This window comes from Cyrtonyx montezumae, unplaced genomic scaffold (genome assembly GCF_038088225.1).
Source record: "Cyrtonyx montezumae isolate F1298 unplaced genomic scaffold, pur_monq_1.0 scaffold_8, whole genome shotgun sequence".
In the NCBI taxonomy this organism is placed as follows: domain Eukaryota; kingdom Metazoa; phylum Chordata; class Aves; order Galliformes; family Odontophoridae; genus Cyrtonyx; species Cyrtonyx montezumae.
The window spans coordinates 85,830,804-85,853,552 of NW_027072089.1; the positions used below are offsets into that span (position 1 = coordinate 85,830,804).

The 22,749-nt window shown below is 46.8% G+C and overlaps 1 protein-coding gene across 2 annotated transcripts; it reads left to right on the forward strand.

Moving 5' to 3' along the window:
• Positions 1–4,968: 4,968 nt before the first annotated feature.
• Positions 4,969–6,787, forward strand: ID4 (inhibitor of DNA binding 4). 2 transcript variants are annotated; one of them, XM_065752287.1, is made up of 3 exons: positions 4,969–5,556; positions 5,960–6,018; positions 6,348–6,787. In XM_065752287.1, exons 1-2 carry the CDS (start codon positions 5,169–5,171, stop codon positions 5,971–5,973), a joined length of 402 nt encoding a protein of 133 aa, XP_065608359.1. In that variant the 5' UTR covers positions 4,969–5,168; the 3' UTR covers positions 5,974–6,018; positions 6,348–6,787. The 2 variants fall into 2 exon arrangements, with proteins under 2 accessions (XP_065608359.1, XP_065608358.1); XM_065752286.1 differs by having other exon boundaries at positions 4,969–5,549.
• Positions 6,788–22,749: the final 15,962 nt, after the last annotated feature.

The window sequence follows — 22,749 nt, forward strand, 5'->3', positions numbered from 1 at the left end:
TGGGGGTACTGAAAGTGAAAGAGCAGCAGGTACCTATCGCTACAAAAACAGTGCACAGACGGCAGTACCGCACCAACAGGGATTCCTTGCTCCCCATTCATAACTTGATCCGTCAGCTAGAGAGCCAGGGAGTGATCAGCAAAACTCACTCACCTTTTAACAGCCCCATATGGCCGGTGCGTAAAGCCAGTGGAGAGTGGAGGCTGACGGTAGATTACCGTGGCCTGAATGAAGTCACACCCCCACTGAGTGCTGCTGTGCCAGATATGTTGGAGCTGCAGTATGAACTGGAGTCAAAAGCAGCCAAGTGGTATGCCACTATAGACATTGCCAATGCATTCTTTTCTATTCCTTTGGCCACAGAGTGCAGACCACAGTTTGCTTTCACCTGGAGGGGCGTTCAGTACACCTGGAACCGTTTGCCCCAGGGGTGGAAACACAGCCCAACCATCTGCCATGGGCTGATTCAAACCACACTGGAACAGGGTGGGGCACCTGAGCACCTCCAGTATATTGATGACATTGTTGTGTGGGGTGATACAGCAGAGGAAGTTTTTAAAAAAGGAGAGCAAATAATCCAAATTCTTCTGGGTGCTGGTTTTGCTATTAAACGGAACAAAGTGAAGGGACCTGCCCAAGAAATTCAATTCCTTGGAGTAAAATGGCAAGATGGACGTCGTCACATTCCAGGAGATGTGATTGACAAAATCACCAGTATGTCACCACCCACTAGCAAGAAAGAGACACAGTCTTTTCTGGGTGTAGTAGGTTTTTGGAGGATGCACATCCCAAACTACAGCCTCATAGTAAGCCCCCTCTATCAAGTGACTCGGAAAAAGAATAATTTTGCATGGGGTCCTGAACAGCAGCAGGCCTTTGAGCAAATCAAGCAGGAGATAGCCCGTGCTGTGGCCCTGGGGCCAGTTCGGTTGGGACAGGATGTGAAAAACATCCTCTACACTGCTGCTGGAGAGAAAGGTCCCACTTGGAGTCTGTGGCAAAGAGCCTCTGGGGAGACCCGAGGCCGACCCCTTGGATTTTGGAGCAGAGCGTACAGGGGTTCAGAGGAGTGCTACACTCCAACTGAGAAGGAGATTTTGGCCGCATACGAGGGGGTTCGGGCTGCCTCTGAAGTAATTGGTACTGAGACACAGCTCCTCCTGGCACCTCGACTGCCAGTGCTGAATTGGATGTTCAAAGGAAAGGTTCCCCCCACCCATCATGCTACCGATGCCACCTGGAGTAAGTGGATTGCACTGATTACACAGCGAGCTCGGATGGGGAACCTCAACCGTCCAGGAATCCTGGAGGTGATCATGGACTGGCCTGAAGGCAAGAAATTTGGAACATCCCCATCAGAGGAGATACCACGTGCTAAAGAGGCCCCACCATATAACGAACTACTAGAGAATGAAAAGACGTATGCCCTCTTCACTGATGGATCGTGTCGTATTGTTGGGAAGCATCGCAGATGGAAGGCTGCTGTGTGGAGCCCCACACGACGAGTTGCAGAGGCCACCGAAGGAGAAGGAGAGTCAAGCCAATTTGCGGAGGTAAAGGCCGTCCAGCTGGCCTTAGATGTGGCTGAACGGGAGAGGTGGCCCATGCTATATCTTTATACTGACTCTTGGATGGTGGCAAATGCTTTATGGGGGTGGTTGCAGCAGTGGGAACAGGACAACTGGCAACGGAAGGGTAAACCTATTTGGGCTGCTGAACTGTGGAAAGACATTGCTGCCCGAACAAAAAGGTTGGGTGTAAAGGTGCGCCATGTAGATGCTCATGTGCCCAAGAATCGAGCTACTGAAGAGCAGAAAAATAACCATCAGGTAGATCGAGCTGCCAGAATTGAGGTGTCTCAGATCGATTTGGACTGGCAGAACAAAGGAGAGCTATTTTTAGCTCGGTGGGCCCATGAGACCTCAGGCCATCAAGGAAGGGATGCGACCTATAAGTGGGCTAGAGACCGAGGGGTGGACTTAACTATGGATGCCGTTGCACAGGTTATCCATGACTGTGACACATGTGCCATAATTAAACAGGCCAAGAGGATGAAACCCCTCTGGCAGGAAGGGCGATGGGAAAAGTATAAATATGGGGAGGCGTGGCAGGTTGATTATATCACCTTGCCACGAACTCGCGATGGTAAGCGTTACGTGCTCACCATGGTGGAGGCGACCACTGGGTGGCTTGAGACATACGCAGTACCCCATGCTACCGCCCGAAACACCATCTTAGGGCTCGAGAGACAAGTCCTATGGAGACATGGCACTCCAGAGAGAATTGAGTCCGATAATGGGACTCATTTCAAAAATTCTCTTGTGGGTATCTGGGCCAAAGAACACGGCATTGAATGGATCTACCATATCCCCTACCATGCACCAGCTGCTGGTAAGATCGAGCGCTACAACGGGTTGTTAAAAACCACGTTGAGAGCAATGGGTGGTGGGACATTCAAGCACTGGGAGAAGCATCTGGCAGAAGCCACCTGGCTGGTCAACACTAGGGGATCAGTCAACCGAGAGGGTCCTACACAGTCCAGCTCCCTACAGATCATAGAGGGAGATAAGGTCCCTGTGGTGCATGTGAGGAGTATGTTGGGAAAAGCGGTGTGGGTCCTTCCAGCCTCTGGAAAGGGCAAACCCCTCCGTGGAACCGTTTTTGCGCAGGGACCTGGGTGCACCTGGTGGGTAATGGATAAAAATGGGGACGTCCAGTGTGTCCCACAAGGGAATTTGATGCTGGGGGAATGCAGTCTGTAATCACGTGTGTATGTATGTATATATATATATATGTTTCTATGTAACTCATGTTATTACTGTTTGGTTATGTATAGATGTGTGTTAAGCATGATGTGATGATGTGGAATAAGGGGTGGAATGTTGTGGTTTTGTGGTTTTGATGCCGGTATTCCACATCAGAGCATCATGCAGCAGTGAAGGAGTTAATGCTGTGGGAGCAGCAGAGGGGAGGGGCGGAGCTCCGCACCGGATGCAGGCGGCGCTCGGTCTGGGCGCGTTGCTCTGGGCTGCCGTGGAGGTTCAGCACGTGTGCTTCCCCTGCGGGTCCTCCTTAGCGTAAGCTCATAGCTTTTGGTTTGAAATTTTTTTTCTCTCTCTTTCAATTGTTCAATTTTATTAGATTTAGTAAAGTTACCGTTCCTTCTCAGATCGTGCCGTTGTTTTCTTGTCGACCCATCTCTTCCCGCCGTTTCCCCCTCCCCCTCCCGGAGCGCGGCTCTGCTCGGGCGGCCGCGCGGCCACTGACGCAGTTTTTTTTTTTCTCTCCCCTCTCCCTTCTCGGTTTCCTTTGGGTCACTGTCACGGACAACACCGTGACATCTGCAAACAGACTGCCCAATATACAGTATGTCTACCTTCACATAGATTTTAATTAAATGGGATCAGCAAGATTTGTGTCTGCACACGCACTGTAATTTAAAATCTGAAGTTTTTTTTTCAAACAGCACATTGGCCGTCCATGTTATAAAGACTCTGGGAGACAAAGTATTACCATAATGTATGCCATTGGGCCTGTATATATTTCTACCTTGTGAGAGTCAGAGGCTGCAGAGTAGAGCTTCACAGAACAAAAGCGGTGACTGCAGCAGAACCAGGATCACCTGGCCTGTAGCTAGGGTGGAGGTACATCTTCCTGTCACACTGTCACAGTGTGGAGCACAAATTGAGCGTCAGCCAAAGATTCACAACACAGACCTTGTTTTTGCACCTAGAGGAGCCCAACTGCCATCAATAGCACTGGTAATGTGGGATGGAATAAACAGATAAGTGTGAGTATTTGTAAGCACAGCCTCAAACATTCTTAAAGGGTGAGAGGATGGAAGTGTACTTCATTGCACTCTTCAGATGATCTGGTCTCTGCTCATTCACCTTCTGGGTTTGACAGCTTCCCACTGTATCCTTTCCATATCCCTGAGTGTGACTAAGCGCGGAGGGGACGTGGAACCATTAATCATCATTATGCATTTCTCTCCTTCCGTGGGGTCCGACCTGCGAACCTCGGGCAGATCCTGCAGCCCCTGCTCCCTCCTGCACGCACTAGTGTCCCAGAGCTGTGCCCGTTGATGTCCTGCAGCAGTGCAGTCTCTGCAGGGCTGGGCACTGTGCCTCTTGCAGTGTGGTCCCGCTACATATGCAATGGCTGCTAATCCCGGGAAGGAATTAACAGAAAGTTTGAGCGCAGCATTATTAAATTAAAAGGTTGCAAGCTGCCACCAGATGACTTAAGAGGGGCTCTGGAGTATGTGTCTGTTAATTTTAATGCTCTGCCTCAAAGTACAGAACTCTGGACATTTCCAGCATCATATTTAAAACATGGTACATCCACTAATACGTGATCTCGTGCATTAATGGCCCAAATTAAGTTACAGGTATGAATTTTACATAAAACGGATTAATATTATATGTCATGTAGGAATTTTAAATACCCCATCTCCATGCATTTTTAATAGTTACGCGCTCTAATTTAATGTTCCCAGGCACCGCTCCCCCGACCCCTCCTCCCGTTCCACGAGTTTCGCTCGGGATTTTCCCAAGTCCCCTCAAATACACGCGGAGGGTAACGCGGAGCGGGGAAAACCGCGCTTCCCCAGCCCGGGAGGTGCTGCTCTCTCCCCGGGAGTCGGGTCACACCGCGGCGCGTCGTGGGGGTCTGCGCTGGGAGCCGCTGGATGCCCGATCCCGCCCGCATTCCCGCAGTCCTCCCTCCCGGGCCGCCTCCTCCGCCTCCGGGCCCGGGGGGAGCGCCGCCCGCCCGCCCGCCCCCTCCAGCGGCGCCGCCGCCCCACCGCCATTGGCCAGTGCCGCGCTCCGAGGGGGGAACGCGGCGCCCCGATTGGCCGCGCCGCCGTGCTGCGGCGCCCCCCCGCGCCGCGCCGCGCCCCGCCCGCGGCCGCTTCTATTTAGCGGGCGGCGCGGGCGGCAGCGGTAGCAGAGCGGCCGTGGCTGTGGCTGAGCGCTCGGGAGGGAGAGGGATCGCGGCGGTTCCGTCTTCGCCGCATCCCCGTAGGGAGGACCTCGTCAGCGAGCAGTGAGAGGCCGCGGCCGTGCCCCGCTCGCGTTGCGTGGCGGCGGGCGGGCGGCGCGTGCCCGAGGTCGCGGGAGGAGGTGGCGGGGGAGGTCCCGATCTCTCTCCGTGCCCGCGGCACCATGAAAGCCGTGAGCCCTGTCCGGCACCCCGGGCGCAGGGCGCAGCCCGGCGGGACGGGAGGCGGCGGCGGGCATCCGGCGCTGCGGTGCCTGGCCGAGCACAGCGGCTGCAAAGGGGGCGAAGAGCCGGCGGCCCTGTGCCTGCAGTGCGATATGAATGACTGTTACAGCCGGCTGAGGAGGCTGGTGCCCACCATCCCGCCCAACAAGCGGGTCAGCAAAGTGGAGATCCTGCAGCACGTCATCGACTACATCCTCGACCTGCAGCTGGCTCTGGAGACGCACCCGGCGCTGCTCCGGCAGCCGCCACCCGCCCTGCACCCGGGCGGTTGTCCCGCGGGCACCCCGCGCACCCCGCTGACGGCCCTCAACACCGACCCGGTAAGAGGTGCGTGCCCGCCATGGGGGAGCGAGAAGTGAGCGAGGAGGAGGGGTGGGGGCACCGCTGCCGGGTCCTCGGGCAGCACAGCCCGGAGGGGCCGTGGACGTGCGCGGTTTTCCGGCGGAGCTCCGCATCCATCCCCGCGTTGTAACTGTAGCCCCTCGGGGGAGCGGCCGCGATCCGCGTGTACGCACGTACGGGAGCGCCGTGCGGCCGCCGCGCTGCCCGAGCACGGAGCGCTTGGGGCGGGCGGCGTGGGGAGCGAACCGCTTGTCCCCTCGGCGCGCACCCCCTGCAACTGGGGGCTCCCGGCAGCGCCATGCATGGGAGAAGGGGGGTGAGGAGGAGGGGGGGAAAGAACGCGCAGTCCGTCGATGCCGCCGTGACGCGCCGTTTCGTTGCTGCGCAGGCTGGCTCTGTTAACAAGCCGGGGGACAGCATCCTCTGCCGCTGAGCGCCGCTACCCAGGTGAGTGCGGGCGTCGGGGACGACGGAGCCGGGGGGAGCGGCGCTGGACAGGGGCTGAGCGCGGCCGGGAGCCCGGCGGCAGGCTGGGGTGGGGGGGGGTTGTTTCCCTTCGCGGAGCGGGCTTTCATTTTTCTAACGATCGGCTTTTATCACAGCCTCCTTTCCCCCCCCCCCCCCCCCCCCCCTTCCACCTCCTCCCGCCCGGCCCAGCCCTGGTGCCGCGGCTGTGTGTTGTGTGTGTGACCCGGGGCATCGCGGAGTGCCGCTGGCGCCAGCCCGTCTGGAGCGGGGCGGCTCACCCCCTTCTGTGCCTTCCTTCCTTCCTACAGGTGCGCGGCGGGGGGCGGGCGGGGCGATGCCCGGCTTGAGCCGCTCCTAGGCTCCGGTCGGCCCCGTCTCCCCGTGCGCGCCGCCCCGGCCCCGCTGCTCTTCGCTCCCCGCGGTGGCGGCGGTGAGGTCGGACCGAACAGGAGGAGCGGCGGCTCTGGCCCGAGACCGGGGTGCGACGGAGGGACGAGCACGGCTCCACCGCGCAGCGCTGCCGACCTCCGGAGCGCGTATAGATAGATCTCGTCTATTGTTTAAAATAGATGGCTTATGGGGCCCGGGAACTTTCTTCTCCCTGCAGGAATGTTGCATACTGTACAGAGAAACGAGTGACATTTCATATTGTGTACATAGAGAGATGTTCTATAAGTGTGAGAAAAGTATATGCTTTAATAGACTACTGTAATTATGAAATATTTTTAATTAAATATTTTTTTGTAAATATGATAGAAGTGTGTATGTTTTTTTTAAATCTGTGGGAATCTCTCTTTAAAAGACCGCGGCTCAGTGTGGAGCTCTGGTATGGAAATATCCCAAATGTGTAGGGCTTCTTTGTCCCCGTGTCCCTTAGCCTCAGATTTTCGGCTGTAGCGGTGGTCCTGCATGATTGCATGCCATGTCTGATTGCAAATAAACTTGTTCCGAGTCATACAGAAGTGTTTTCCTCTACCTAGACTTGAAATGTTTGTAAATGTATTATACATGGCACCTACACTTTTGTCACTTAGCACAGGGGTTTTTGGTGCATTCTCTAAGCGTAGGAGTAGGATGTAGTGTTTTTTTATTGCGAATAGACATTCTATCTACTTTTTGCATTATGGGGCGATGCTTTAGCTCTTTAATCGGCTTTTTTAAAACCTGCTGTTGCATCAGATCAAGAAATTTGTTCTGGAACTTCTTCTAGTACCCAAAGGTTTTATTGGGAACCTGCATTCCTACGCTGTTACTAACTGCTTGAAAAGCGAAAACAGTTCTCTGCTTGCAACCAAAGGGCAACCCACGAACAAAACCAGTCACTGTTTTCTTCATCCAAAGAGTATTAGTGGGGGACTGTGGGAAGATGTATGGGCAGCACTGTTACCATCAGCGGTGTGAACTCATCTGAAATGAACTTAAGTAGACCAAAAAATCAGAACTGTGTCAAGATTATTTTTCTAATACTAAGTAACTTGTTTCACTGCAGCTATGTTACAGCTACAATCCTGTTTGATCTCTGTGATGTGTAATTACTACATGTGAACATTAAACTAGATTTACCTGTCTTTATCTGTGATTCTTCGGCTTATTTCTTCCATTCTCTGAGTTTGCATGTTCTCTTTGCTTTTTGTTTCATATATGCTGTTGGATGGGCGAATGCATCCTCTTAACCCCGCTTTTGCAGAGCGTGAGGCAGTTCCTGGGCTGGGTGGAGGATGCCTGCTTGGTGTGCTCGGCAGCCTATGTGATGGGGTTTTCAGAGGGGGAGAATTAAGTAGGGTTTAATTGGATGCTTTGTAAATAGTTAGCCAACTGTGTGTGTAACATGGGCTGTTTGACTGAAAAAGGGGATTTGTTTCAGATTATACAAGTGTCAAAAGTACCGTAACCCAAGGGACTGCTGCTATTAAGTTAAATATTTATAAGGAAATGAACTACCGGGGTCATTAGCTGTTGACTACAGTGATAATGTCAACAAGATTAACATTTTCTTAATCAAAATAATTGCAGCAAGCTCCAATCAAAGCCTAGCTCGCGCGTCAGCAGGCACAAGGCCTCCTGTCACCATGCTGCTTTGAAGGCAGGGACCAGGGATAGGGCCCTGCTTTATATTTTTCCCCCTACTCAGATGTTGCAATAATAGTTTAACAAGCAAAATATGTGTTCTTGCAGAATTCAGCCATGAACATCTTGTCCTGCGTCTCTCACTAATTCAATGACAGTAGGAATACTATTAATAGGCCATTTTGCGGCAGTTTGGGAATTCTTCGTTGTGTTTTTGAAAACAGTTTTCCACAGGAAAGGTTTACATTTCCATTCATTTTCCTTGTTTAGCCTATTAATATTTGTAGCCCAATGCTTAGCTGAGCTTACACAGCTCGGCTTATTTTGTATGCAGGATTTTCAGTAACATTAGTTCTCAATACCCTCGTTTGTTTCTCTCCACTGTTGCCAAATTACAGTATTCTGTTACACAGAGGAGGAAACAGCAAAATGTGCTGTCTTAAAACATGAAACTGCCTTGTGGAGTTCGCCTGCATCGAGGCCACTGTGTCCTGGGAGAGCCAATAAATCACGGACCGGACCCGACCCCGTATTGATTCAGGTCGGGGCAGCTTCCCATTGAGTTTAGCGAATCGAGCTTGGTTTGTGCTTTTAAAAGTGTTGTGGAGCAACAAGTTAGAGCCTTCAGAAAACTGAGCTCTTACTGAAGAGATGGGAAAGCTTTTCACGTCCTATACGTTTGTTGACAAATAGGGAAACCAATGTATAGCATACAAAAATGCTCTATCACAGCATCAAGGCTGGTCTTGATTAATTCCTCGTGCTATGCTTGAAGCTGTAAGCAAGGAGTATCTTGTTGCACTCCTAATGCTGGAGTCAGTACAGCCACACTTATTTTGTTTTTTCAAAAGGTTTTAAGAGTCCTTCAAAATATTTGAATCTCATACCTTATTTAAACCATGCTTTCCATATAGCAAAATACATAAATTTTTGAACAAAGGCAAATTAAAAAGGCTCTTTCTTCTAATGCCTCGGATTTTCTTAGTCACAAAAGCATTCCTTAAAAGGAACTATTTGATTGCGTGATGAGGGCGGTGGTGAGGCTGCCAGATTAGGAATTAGGATACCAAATTCTGTTCCCAGCTCTGCTACTGTGTCTCCATTGTGACCTTGAGCAAGTCACCAGCTGTCAAACTGAGGTCCCACTTCCCCTTTGCCATGTGCTGGTGACTGAGCACACTTGGCCCTGTAGGAGCAGGGAGATGGAATAGACAGAATGTGGTAGTAGTTTTTCCTTCATCTGTGGGGAAAGTTTCGTAATACAAGGGAAGTGTAGGAAGAGGTACGACCGAAGGTAAAGCCTTTTGAAGGGAAGGCTGTGAGGATCCCTTCACTGAGATGCTACATGCATTAAGGATGGGAAGGTGGCATCAGAAGGGGTAGAGGAGGGCTTGAGGATTTTCCATTCCCAGCTTGCCTGCCGTGCTGTCTGCAGAGCGCAGTATGAGCACTGCACTTTCATCAGCTGCGGTGCTGCGGTCCTGGTCCATGCAGATGCTCAGACTCCTTTAAAATTTCCAAGCCATCGGAGGCATTGCTTCCATGGGAAAGCCAAATTCCAGCCCTTAGGATGGGAGATGCATTTTCTCAACTGTTCTGCATGGGGGTGATATTTATTTTCACTTTCTAAACCACGCTGTACTGCTTTTAAGCAGTTGCGTTTTCAGCCCCAACTGAAGTGGTGCTGAGGAATGCCATAGCTGTCCTGCAGGTTATTCCCAGTTAATGAATAAACAGATTTATGCCAAAGCAGGGCAGCATTCTGCTGTTATATGTTTTCAATGCTTTTATAGCTGTAGAAGTCAATTTTTTTTAAAACCTTTACAGTCAGGAAGAAGAAACCACAGTCCAAGCAATTCGAGTAATTGTCTCAGATGCAACACAATTTACAGGATTCTCCAATAGTGAGGCTTGCAATGCTAAATAGCATGAATCCCTGCATTGAAAACATTTTGCTCGCTACTCCAAGCACATGTGATCTGCAAACACAGGCGAAATATATTTCCCCTGTGCAGCAACTTCCATTAGCAAATTCACCTCCTGCACTAGAGAGAAGTCACCCCTGACAAACACATTTCTCCATTCAAAGGGTGTTGGGCTGCAAGGCAGAGCTGCCCCAGCATTCTTCCTTTGATGGGCATGCAGCACGCTTTGGCATGGTGTGAGGCTTGGGGTTTGTTTTTTCCCCTCTTTTTTTTTTTCTTCCCATTTTAACCTTATTTTAGCCTTGGGTCTGCTCACTCCCCCTCCCCCGAGATAATGTGTTTATCAACCAGCAGGATACACTCGTCTCTGGTAAAAAAAGCACTCTGACAATTTTCACAACATGTGTAATTTACTTAAGGACCCTAATGGCTTCTTCTGAGCCGTGTCATGTAAATAAATATTCCGACCATTTTTAACGTGCACATTATGTACTCCACAGATTAATGGCTTCTTTGAAGCTGTTACAGTTCATCCTGTAAGTTCCTATTCAGACATTTTTTTAATATGTATTATTATTTATTATCCCTTCATTCAGAGATGTGGTGCCTCTATTTGTGGCAGTCCGACATTGATGCATGTGGTACAGAACATTTCAGAATTAATGCTGCTTATCCTCTTCAGAGGGTCAGAAAGGTCCCATGGCAGTGTGGAAGCAGGAAAAGAGTTTTTCACCTGAACAGTGCTGTGGCTCATGCCCACTCAGGACCAGGCCTTTAGGTTTCCTTCTGTTTAGCATCCCAGGAGCAGGCAGGCATGAAGGCTCACAGACATGAAGGCATACATGCAGATGGCCTTATACCTCCGTAGCTCTTGGGGCAAATCCTCTCCTATTTGCAGATTATGGGGGAGGAGTTATGTCCTCATCCCAAAAAGAAGCTGAAAAGGAATCCTGGCAGAAGTATCCCATGAGATAAGAAGGCCTGTGACCTCCGAGCAGACTGTTTGAGGAGAATCTGGGTTGAGAAAGATATAGTTCCTGTTTTAATACAGAATTCTGCAACAGTAGAGGTGGAAACATTAAAAAAAATTGCTATCAAAGTCATTTGCTTGTAATACGAAGGCTTTTGTCTCACCTTGTTTAACAGTCCCACTCCTCTGTTTAGTTTACTTGTGTTAATATCCCCTAGAGGCTTCATCATTTGCTATTGATGAGCACACAGAAAAAAAAAATAAAAAAAGGGAGAATGTTGCTGTCCATGCAATTAATTCTCTTTCCAAGTGCTTAAAATTCAGCATATCCCTTCTGTTCCAAAGGTGCTAGATCTTCAAAACCAGCAAGCTGCTTGTAGTCATCTGGGAAACCCGGGTTGTTTTGGAGCACATAAAAACATTCAGGTCTGATAAATACCCGCAGTGTGTTTTGCATCTTCATAATTTGGGATTCCATTTACTTGGCATATGCAATAAATAAAACGATAAATAAAATATGCTTCCTGCCTCAAGGACATTTCTCTACATAAGTTGCAGCCCAGTATACAAACTCTTTCCAAACCAGCTGGCTCCGTGCACCTAATACACTTCTTGTTCTAAAGGCAGAAACACCTTACGGTTTGAGTGCAAACAACACTGTTGCAACCAGAATGGAAGCAGCTACAGATAAGGTGTTTAAGAAGGATGTTAAGAAATATAAATAAAGCACTGCTTTAGGTGGAATATGGGTAAATTTTGTTTGTTAGCCTTTTTAAAATTATTTTTATTTTTTTATTATTTTTATTATAATTTTTATTTTTTATTTTTTTATGAAAAATGCTTATACCTAAAGCATTGGAAACTCCAGTGACTCAGCTCTTGATCAAATGCCCGCTGAAGTCTTTCCATCCTCTACAGCAGTGTTTGGATCCCAATAGCAAATGGCAAATCAACTAGGGTGAACATTAGGTCTCTGCAGTGCCCTGCTCTGTGTGGACAAAGCCCTATTCTCTCCGTTCCATTTGGATCCAAGTTCCACCACATGGTTTACTCCATATCTACACCCATGTCACTGCCATAGGAACTGGAACCAAATGAAAAGACATTGAGCCCAGGCTCGCACCTCAGCCTGCCCTCAGCCAAGCCCATGCCCACCAGCCCTGTGCCCAGTGCTGTGAAGAGACATGACCACTGCAGCCCTGCCAGCTCTGCCCCATTGCCCGCTGGGCATGCGGGGTCAGATGCTCGTGGCCGGCGGCTGGCAGGGGTTTTGTCACGTTCAGCTTGAGCACTAAACATAAACAGAGAGCTCCACCTGTTTGCTCAGATTCATTGAAAACTTAAAACAAAACTCAGGGCAAGGTCTTCCTTCTTTCACTAGGGCTGTAACGAAACAAACCGCATTTTGTTTTCTGTCAGACAGGTGTGATGGCGGCACACCTGCAGGGCTCAGGCCTGAATAGCAGCAAGTAACCTCCAGTGGGTGAGGTGGGGGGCAGATCCTGCTGAACAAGGATGTCAGACCGATCTTTGTTCACTTCTCCCCACCAAGTATCTGTGGCAACAAACCGGAGACGGGTAAACAATCAGCTTCTGCTACAACAAGCTTTCCATTTACAGTTCACCAGGAGCTCTTATTATATGAAAGGAAAGGGTGGATGTGGTGTCAACACAAGGTAATAGTAATATTATTTGAACAGGTGTGTGGGGTGTTGCTAAAGGGAGAGTGCGGGTGAACGGCAGGGAGCAGTCAGTGCAAGGCTGTGCATGCAATAACCAGAGCTCACCGTGTTTATTGCCACAACAATCGTGTGCAGCGACAGGTTTCACAACGGGCCGCTCCGATTTACCCAGTGTGCTGAACCGGTATTGTGCTTCCTTGCTATCTAACTCCCTCCTGAAACAGAGCCTGGAAAAAATATGCACACTGACAACTCAGTGAGCAACCCGGCTGTGCACCCAGCCACAGAGGTGGCCCAGCAGCCCTGGCTGTCCTCAGCCCTTGCTTCTTACAGGCTGCATCACAGGAAAGAAGGAAAGTGGGGGGGATCTCACCTCTGCACCAGAGGGACGAGCACACCCTGCTGTGCTCCCAGGTGCCATGATTCACTGCAGGAGCTGCTGAGATTATAGAAGATAAACGGGGAGATACAGCATAAATTATATGAGGCTGTTCTGAACAATTAGATGACTCGTCGGTCCATTTGCGCACCGTTCATTGCTTTATATCACATCAGCTGCAAAAGTGGCAGAGAGTAAGCCAGGAAATTCTGCACTTGTTCTCTCTCTTGCCTGTCCTTCAGGCCTACATTTTTTCAGTGAGACTATAATGCACATCCTGATTTTTTAATAAGAAACTCTTGCATGCCACCAGTTTGTGCTAACAGTGGCTGCATTATTACAGGGACAAATTAATCTTCCAGGCGTCCGTTTGTGTTACTCCAATCAGGCAGGTCTTGTTTGTGCAAGGCTGACCCTGCTTCCTGGCGCACTCGCCTGGAGATGCTGTGCCAGATTCCCCAGTGCTGAGGCAAAGGCGCTCAGCTGGCACATTGCAGGGAACTGTGGGGACAGCGGGACGGTGGCCATGGGGCACACTCAGTCCTGAGACTGGCAGGGACTCTGTAAGAGGATTTAAGATAGGTGGGAAATGAGCAGGGAGGTGGGAAACAGCTTGGATCTGCATCCTTCTGGTAATGTAGATTTAGGCTGAGGTCACAGGAGATCCCTTCCTTTTGAGCACCTTGCTCTCTTTGCCACATTTCCCCCATGTATAGATTTTGTTTATATAGATGCTTAATATCTGTGTGGCTGCCGTCTTAGGCCAAGTGTCTTAGAACCCCCTTGTCAGTTACATCAGATACGCATCTTCAGTGCTGTCACAGTTGCTGTTTATTGGATGAAAACAGGAAAGCAAAGGGGCATTTATACTGTTGCGGATTCTCCCACTACTCAGACAACCTGGACAAGCATGGTGGGGGTAGTGCTAGCGTACAGCTATTTCAGAAGAGCAACATTTCACTAGATTCAGTGTAGGGGGGAAGTAAAAGGTGTTGCAGAACACCTGCGTGCCTTCTAATTTGATTATGATCCAGGATGCACCTTAGACATACACTGTTCCTTAGAATTTATTTGTAGAAGTCAAGAATATGCTGCTGTGTAAGCAGTGCAAACACAGGACAGCCTCTTCATGATCATGATCAGGAGTGAGCTGTGGGCAGCTCAGGCAGCGTGCTTGTCATCAGGAAGATCTACTCTTGGAATCTCAAGTGAACCATAGCATTTCAATCTTTCATTGAATTCTTGATTATTTCACACGAGAAGACATCCTTTTAGGGTCATAGCATAAAGTTTTTACTCTCCACTTTGGATGGGATTTGCCATTTGTTAAGCAGAGACTTAAGAAATCAAAAAGTACAGCCTGGTAACTATTTAGGCACATTTTGAAGAATTTTGTTGAATTAGGACTTTGATGAATTAGAAGTGAATACTCTAATTACCTCAGGCATAGTTTCAGACTTAATTCATACAAGGGTATTTATTTATTTATCAGTGATATACCAACCTATTATTAGTTGGCTATCAGTGCAAAAATTGGAGGGAAAGTCATTGCAATGTGCTGAGAGATGGAGCCAAGACAGAGCACATGAAGAATTCCTTAAACAGAGATGTGGTGTCTTTGTTAATAACACCAATCAACTAATAGCTTTTTTTTTTTTCTTCTCACTTATAACGTCCTGGGAACGCTGTATCTCTTCCAACAACTTTAACTTTTTGGAGCATTATGTGTATATTCTGTAACTGCTGCCTTCCCCCCGCTGACATAGTCGGATATCCTCCGTCATCCTTGGAGCCGTCCCGTCCTCTCGAGCAGCCTCAGTAGAATGCTGCCCTCTTTTGAACGCAAGGACGCAGCGCACGTTGAAAGATGCTGGAGAATCCTGCGGGGCTGAGGAGTGAGAGGAAAGGCAGCACCACATATTATGCTATTAAACAGAGTTAGGATAGTTGTTTGGAAAAATGCAAATGCTCAAAAATAATAATTCTCCTCTTTATTTTGAAAGACGGGGAAATAGGCAAAGGTGCCTGACTCTTGCAGGGAAATATTGTAGCCAGGGAGGGTAGACCAAGTCCTGAAATACACCGGTCTTCACTCAAGTTTCAGCAATTTCTTTGACTGTTTGAGGGATGAGTTTTACTGAACAGCTAGATCTTGTGGCTGGAGGGAAACTTTTTTTCACAGAGGCCTTTGAAGATGAGATGTTCATGCTGGCTGCCACAGGTCCTCTGCACCAGAAAAGAAATGTGGGCTGCTGTAGTGCATAGTAATCCAAAATGTGCACCCACTGGTTTGGAGCCACTGTTGTGGTGGCTGTAGAAAACACCATGTCTCTGATCTGAGCAATTAACTGGGGAGATGTGTCTCCATCCGGAGGGAGGAAGGTGTTTCTCCAGCAGTTCCTCCTCCCCTGTGGCAAGCAGCTGCAAGGTTAGGGCACACTTCTGTGTGTCTTCCTTCAGGGAAGGAATATAAAGGAGATCTTGTGGGAAAAGTTTTGCTGGAAGAGCCACCGCCTCCTTTTCTTCAATAGTGGCATTGACAAAACCCTTCCTTCTTTTTTTCCTACACACCCTTGCTTAACAGATCTTTCTGCTGGAGGCAACGGTTCCAAGGGGCCACCACACCAGGTGTTGGGGCAGCAACTGGACCATGTCAAAGGAACATCCCCAGGGGTTGGCTGTGCAGCTTTGGTCTGTAGGACCCCAGAAGATGCCAGCTCACACATGGGAGCAGAGTCTTAGATCTGGAGAACAGGTGTTGTGTGAAGGGGGTGTTAAGGAGGTCACACGCTGTAGAGGAAAGAAAGGAAAACATGAATGCTCACATAAACCCACAGTCATTTCCTTCCCCCTTATTTAAACTTATTTCTCCCCCCCCCCCCTCCAGCCCTCTCACAGATATCAGAAGCTAGAATAAAAATACAGGCAGCAAGGAGCAATATGCAGCCAAAATGTTCAGGCTGACAATAGCTGTACATCCCATTAGTTACACATTTTTTTTTTGCAAAAGGGCATGCTGCTTAACATTTATCTTGTTTTTCTGTACCTACAGATTTTTTTTTTTTTTTTTTGACACAACAGTGAGGGTGGTCAGTCTCAACTATCATCTGAAATAGGATAAATAGAAAGGAACTGGGCATGCTTACGTCACTGATAGTGTACACTGTCTCAAATATACATAGCACCAAACAATGCAATAAAAATAAACAATGCAGCATTGTGTCAGTTGCAACTCAGACAAACAAAATATTGCCACATTTTTTCTTACAAAGCTGGCTGTGCGGTGGTGGCTGGAAAGACTCCTAAAGCACATAAAGCTCTTATCTTCCTACATTTCCCCAAAGAATAATAGATCAGTCGGTGCTCTGATGCTGTTTTAATAATGTACAATTTACAATTCATTTGGTTACCAAGCACTCACAGTATAATTAATTTCACAGACCCTTTCTTGCACATTCACACAGTTTATGACAATACGGAGGGGAGGCAGGAAAACCGTGTTCCCTTGTGTCCTATAGCAGAGCCTGTGCAGCATGTCACCTGGCAGCCCAGGAGACAGCCATGCCACTGGGTGCTGCTGGGACTCACTGTTCTCCATTCTCTTTGCCCTTCCCCACTGCCCTCCCCTTTCATGTATGCAGGCACTCCTATGTGGGCATTGCCCTGGGGGGAGCCCTGCAGTGCCCTGTGCCCTCACACTGGAGCAGCCCTATCCATCCATCAAACACTGCACCATTTGGTCACTGGACTGAGACATGGGGATGGGAGAACACATGTTTTTGGGGCCTTCATTTCCATGGTTCTGTTATTTTTCCCTTTGTGGGGAATCAGCACAGTTGCCTGAGAGACTTAAATAATGGACTCTCTGCAGTGAACGTTGCTGCTGCTCTGTGATGTCTTGCACATCAAAGCAATTTCTCAAATCTACGTTTACCACTTCAATAAAGACAACACTGCGAGGAATTCAGCAGCTGCAGCAGGCCTGACAGTCTGTGCTGCACCCAGAGCTGTGAGACAGCAGTGTGTGAACAGCAAGCCACACCACCACTGTGTTTGTTGCCATTATCAAATAAACAGGTTTGGCCTTTCTTTCCTTCATTTCCCATTCTTTTCCTCTTGGAAGCTTACAGTAAATATTCATTCACAGTGTGTATATACAGATATAGGTACATTGCTGTGCACGTATATACATATACATATGACATACATGAATGTCTGAGGGCTGAGGTTGCAGTCGATGGATATTCAGCATACAATCCTGGGTATAACTACACAGGTACTCATACTGAAGAGCAGCTTAAAGCTACATGATTTGCTAACTTTCTACAACTGGAGATGGGTTTGTTTCCTTGTCTAGATGCCAAAAAGCTGCAAAAGATACAGGTTTTTTTTCAGTGTCTAGGACCATTGTAACTCAGAGCAATACGCGCTTGATCAACTCCTCCCGGGTTCTGTGTGATTTGCAGAAGACACTAACTGTAAGAGGTACCCCCTCTGTAGTGCTCCCTTTCCAGCTGGCTATTCCATCTTCTGGCACTCAGCCTACTGGGTAGGTCTTCTGATCTCTTAATTGAACAAAAATATGGTGATACAGGGGCTGTGAAATACACTTGCATGTCTTGTTTTCATATAGGATTCGATGGTCAGTTTGCCAACACACTGAAGACCTGCTACTTGTAGTTTTTACATCTCTAGAAACATCATCCTTCTGTTAATTAGGGCATATCTATAACCATAAGTGCAACTGGAAAATATTGTTAAGGGCATCATGTGTGTATTTGTAAAAACAAAAGCAGCAACTGTTGTTATTATCAATTATTCTTATTTGTGGTATTATCACAGTTAAAAGCTTGAGTGGTTCGTGTATTTCTCAACAGGGTTCTGAATTCCCACTCTATAGCTGGCAAGAGATTCAACAAGATGCACAGTGGGCTGATGGAGCCCCATCCCTCCATGAGGACACTGGCCTCATTCCTGTCCAGAGAAATCACCCAGAAAAAAAACAACATTAACACTTCTAAAACCTGGGAAGTAGCAAGCTGAGGGTGGTCATTTCTAACCTGTGGATGTACAAGAGTCAATATTTAGCCTTTGATTCAGGTAACTTTTGAATACAGTCAAAGAATAAACAAATGTCTAACTCTTTACTGTCTGCTGTTTTACCTGTCTCATCCCTCTTCTTCATAGTGCTTCTCTTGGCATCATTTCTCTTTTCGTTTGAACAATATTTTATTTTCAGTTAGCATTGCTCAAGAAATTAATGCACCTCTTCTCGTAAGATTTCTTCTCACAACAACCTGAGAGGTTCAAGGCAAAACTCTGCTTTCAATTTTCAGGCCTGCACCTATCAAAGAAAATGAAGCACAGCATTGCTAGGAAGCATTATTTGTTTTATTTCAGCATTATTTGCAACACAGAAAAAAAATTCTCAGATATGAAAATGGACAATATTTAAAAGCACAGTGGTTTAACAGCACTGTGGAAGTGATAGTATTTATAAAAAATACATAGACATTTTAATATTTGATCAATTATTATTCCCCCCAAAAGATTTTTTATTTCCACCCAAAATATATTACTCCCCCCAAAAGATCTGTACAACTGCTTAACCAAATCTTTTTCTTTTAGGACCACTAAGGGAAAAATAATCTGTCGTCCTATTATTTTTAGTATGTTATGTACAGAATAGGAAGTGAAAATGATGGGCACTGCAGTGGAGAACAAGTCATGGATCTGGTCTGGTACCCATGTCATCCAAAGTTAGCTGTTAGAAATCTTTGCTCAGTTTCATTCCTTGTGAACCCACAGGGAATATCAATATTTGAAGGCTAAATGCGCTTTGATGTGGGGGCCAGCTGGCACAAGTTGGCCCACATCTATTCTCCTAATCCTCCTTCCTTCCAAAAGCACCTGTTGGCAATGGTTGTCAGCCAGAGCTAACACCTGAGCTGTGTCCAGGGGTGGCTTGGGAGAGCTGTGCCTGACCCAAACCAAAGCCATGCCAAGGACGCTCTAACGATTTAACAATCCGCGTAATTGAACTCCAGCACCTGGGGACGTTCCCTGGCTCTGTTCCCTTTACAGTCTGCATGTAGTCACACAGAGAAAACAAATTTGATAAAATACCAATACCATGACACTTTCAGTGCAGGGTTATGTGTCAAAAGGCGTTACAACTTCTCAATGCATCAGCCAAAAACAGTTTTGTAAATCAACTACTGCATGTAGTGGTGGCTTTTAAGAGGGTCTCAAATTTGCCAAAAGGAAAGCAGATGCCCAAGACAAAAGGGAGTCAAGATAACTGGCTTGTTCATAAGAAGCTACCACTTGACTTCACACAATGAACTTGCCAACATAAGGCTTTGTGGACTGAATGCAAAACAACCAGTCAAGTCTCGAAGAAGTCTCTTTGGTCAAAGACAGAATTACCATGTCATCTCGATGCGTGACATGCCAACTTGAATAGTTAAGATTTTACCACTGCAACTACCTGGCACCTTCTGTGATCAAGATGCCCACAGCTGTAATCTAATGTGATCTGGAGCTTATTCACTGATCACAGCTGTGTAATTTCAGGTAACATGCTTGCCTTGTTTAGTTTTGTTTAACATTGTTAAATATATAGTCAGACCATCTGCACAGTATTTTTTTAAATTGGAAATTACAACCATAACTTCCTTTTTATATATCAATAAACTAAATAGCAAAATTTCAAAGGGATCCTTCCCTACCAAACACTGAAGCAGAATGTTTGTCCCACGCCACACCATTGCCTAATTGCACACTAATTGGACAAACGTGATTAAATATTTCAAGATCTTTACTAATTGCCTCTATTTTAGCTTTAAAATTTGCTTGCCACCAACAAATTTAATGACACTGGTGTCTAGTCATCAGCAAAAAGCCCAAGAGTTGCTCTTTAAAATGTACCTAGTCAGAATATTTACTGATTGTGCATTGTTGTTTCCAATGTAGCTTAATTAGAAATCCAATCAGTTCTCTAAGTCTAATTATACTTGATTTGTAGATTCAGACTATGATACATAATGAAGCTAAGCAGCTAACAGTAAACGTGCTTGAAATGTAACAATAAGAGAAATATTTTTAATGCATGCCTTGTTATCATTTTAGAAACTCCAAGTAATATATGAGATCAAACACAAAGGGAAATACAGAGATTTATGACTCAATAGATTAAAAAAAAAAGATGTTTTATCCCACAGCAGTATAACTGATGCATGTTTAGTGTTTAAAAATATTTCCTTTGTTTGTTTACTTATTTGCTTGGTCAAAATAGTAGCATATGTTTTGTGGATACTTTGATGTCTGTACTTCTTTGCTTGTATCTTACAATAGTTATTTCTGCCCTATGTTTTAAATGTCATTATGCATCAGAAGATAGAAGCCAGCATAGAGATTATTATGGAGGCAGCAGTTCCCTTTATCTGAGACCCTACATCCTCAATGCACCTTCAATTTAGTCTTTGCTGTGAGAAATATCCTTTAGGGGCCAAGGGCCAGATGTTTCCTTTTATTCTACACTGTGCAGGGAAACATCTGCTCTGCTTTTGTTTTTCATCTCAGTCCTACAGTCTGAACACTGCAGCTGCACCCTTATACCCATGTTGTAGGACCAGATCGGTGGCTTGCCACTTTCTGTAGGCAAGGCATTGTCTACAAAACCTTTTTGCATAGGAGCAGACATTTTGATCCCGCTTAAGTAATGAGCAGCATAAACATTTTCTAAAGAACATGCAACCTTGAGGCAAAGCTTCAAGCAAGCAGATGAGCAGGAAGGCAGTCCATTGGACAGATGGCCCAAGCCTTGTAGTTGCCTCCTTGTGTTTCCAAGAGAGAGATCAACAGGCAACCACACTTTGCCATTGAGTAAGCAGTGGAGTTACACAGGAGTTTCTCAGATACTGGTCTTTGTCACTGTCACCTTCTCATCTTGACAATTTTTAACACTATCTCTTGCAGACCTCAGATTTTTCTTACCTTGCCTTTTGATTCTAAATACATTCTGAAATCAAAGCCCAGCCTTTTGCTGCTTTGAAAAAGCACCACAGACCCGTGAGCCTTTGTGTGGGGCCTGCAGGAGGTGAGTGTTGGGCACTCACCCTGCTCGGTGCTGCAGCTCTGTAAGAAGCTGATTAAGTGAGTAGTCCAGGAACAAGAGCTGCTCCCCAAGTTGTGGTGATGTCACTGAGAATACTATGGGGAGAGGGAGGAAGGGAAGGGTACATACAAGAAAATATCTGCTGGGTACCACCTAGACAGGCAAGAGAGGCCAGCTTTACCGTGGTCTTCCTCACAGTGCTGGGGTGAGTCCTTAGTGTTCTCTGCCCATCAGTCAGTCCTTGCCAGCTTCCCTGAGCACTCAGGCTCCCTGGATGGAAAGCACTGAACAGCAGCTGGCTATTATTTTCAGGCTTCCAGAACGATATTTTGTACCACATACAATGAGATAAATTTTAAATTATTTTTTTTTAAGTAACCGCTGCGACAGCATTCTTTGAAGAACAAAAACTGTGAAGTGGACTTATTATTAAGAACTTGGCTCTGCTTTAACGACAATGTTTCAAATGTTTTTCTGTGTTGTTCTACTTAATTTATTGAGTCCAGGGGTTGGGTTCCCCCTCCCCTCTCTTTTCTTCTCTGCACTGAAAATAGGCTGTAGCAAGGACAAGTTTTTCTAAAACACAGTGAAATAAAATATTTCAGACACATCCCCCACACTAACCAGTGTTCAATATTTTATCTTTTTTTTTCTTCATCTGTGTGCAATCAGCCTTGAAAATTTCCTTCGCCTTCAATCTTATACCTTTGATGGTATTCAGATTGCAAGCTCTGCCTTGGCCCCTCATGCCACACAGTCTCCTATTTATATTATTAAAATGCAGCACTTGCTTTTTCATTTTACTCTGTTTACATGGTATTGCTTTTATTGATTAATGTCTCAGACTCAAGTAAAATGCTAATCACACAGGGAAAAAATGTAAAAAATTCAATTCGCTGATCTGAAGCACTTGGCATGGGAAGTAGCTCGCTAACTCACCTCTGATTTCCACTTCAAGTTAGGAGCCACTCCACCGCACAGATGTGGTGCCTGAAAACTTGGACCTCTTTGGCCCATGTACATGACAATGTGTTCTCACTCACTCTCACATCATGGGACATGTGAATCCCACACGAGCAAAACTAGAAACCTGACATGTTTAGTTTAATTTGCATAGGACTGTGACTTTCAGACTCATTTATATTTATCTATTTTCTGCCAAAATGGTGACTACATGTTTCCGCTACAGAGTAAGACTCTCATACGTGAGTCTGATCCTGGAGCTGTGGCAGAAAACGGTAAGCTGGTGTAGAAAAATAGGTCACAACCAGAAATATGAACCTACAGAAACTGCATATCCCTCTCTGCTCATGGAACACAGTGACAGAGTTCAGCCATATTCTTCTGAAGTGCACATGAAGGAGTCAAGATTCAAGGTTCCTTGTCACCAAGAGCAAAACTTAACTTTGTTGCATCAAATATGAGACAAGCTCTCCTTCACTTCCCAAAGGGGAGGAGAGTTTTGGTCACTATGTCTGTGTTAACCTCCCCAAGTAACACCAGCAGCAAGATGGCCTTCAATACCCAGGTAAATCACAGGCACGGAAAATGTGAACACGAGCTGCCCG

Bases quoted from the DNA above. Each gene is read 5' to 3' on its own strand.
- ID4 (XM_065752286.1), top strand. From the start codon at position 5,169: ATGAAAGCCGTGAGCCCTGTCCGGCACCCCGGGCGCAGGGCGCAGCCC. The intron at 5,550-5,959 runs GTAAGAGGTGCG...GTTGCTGCGCAG, and splicing joins CGGCCCTCAACACCGACCCG to GCTGGCTCTGTTAACAAGCC.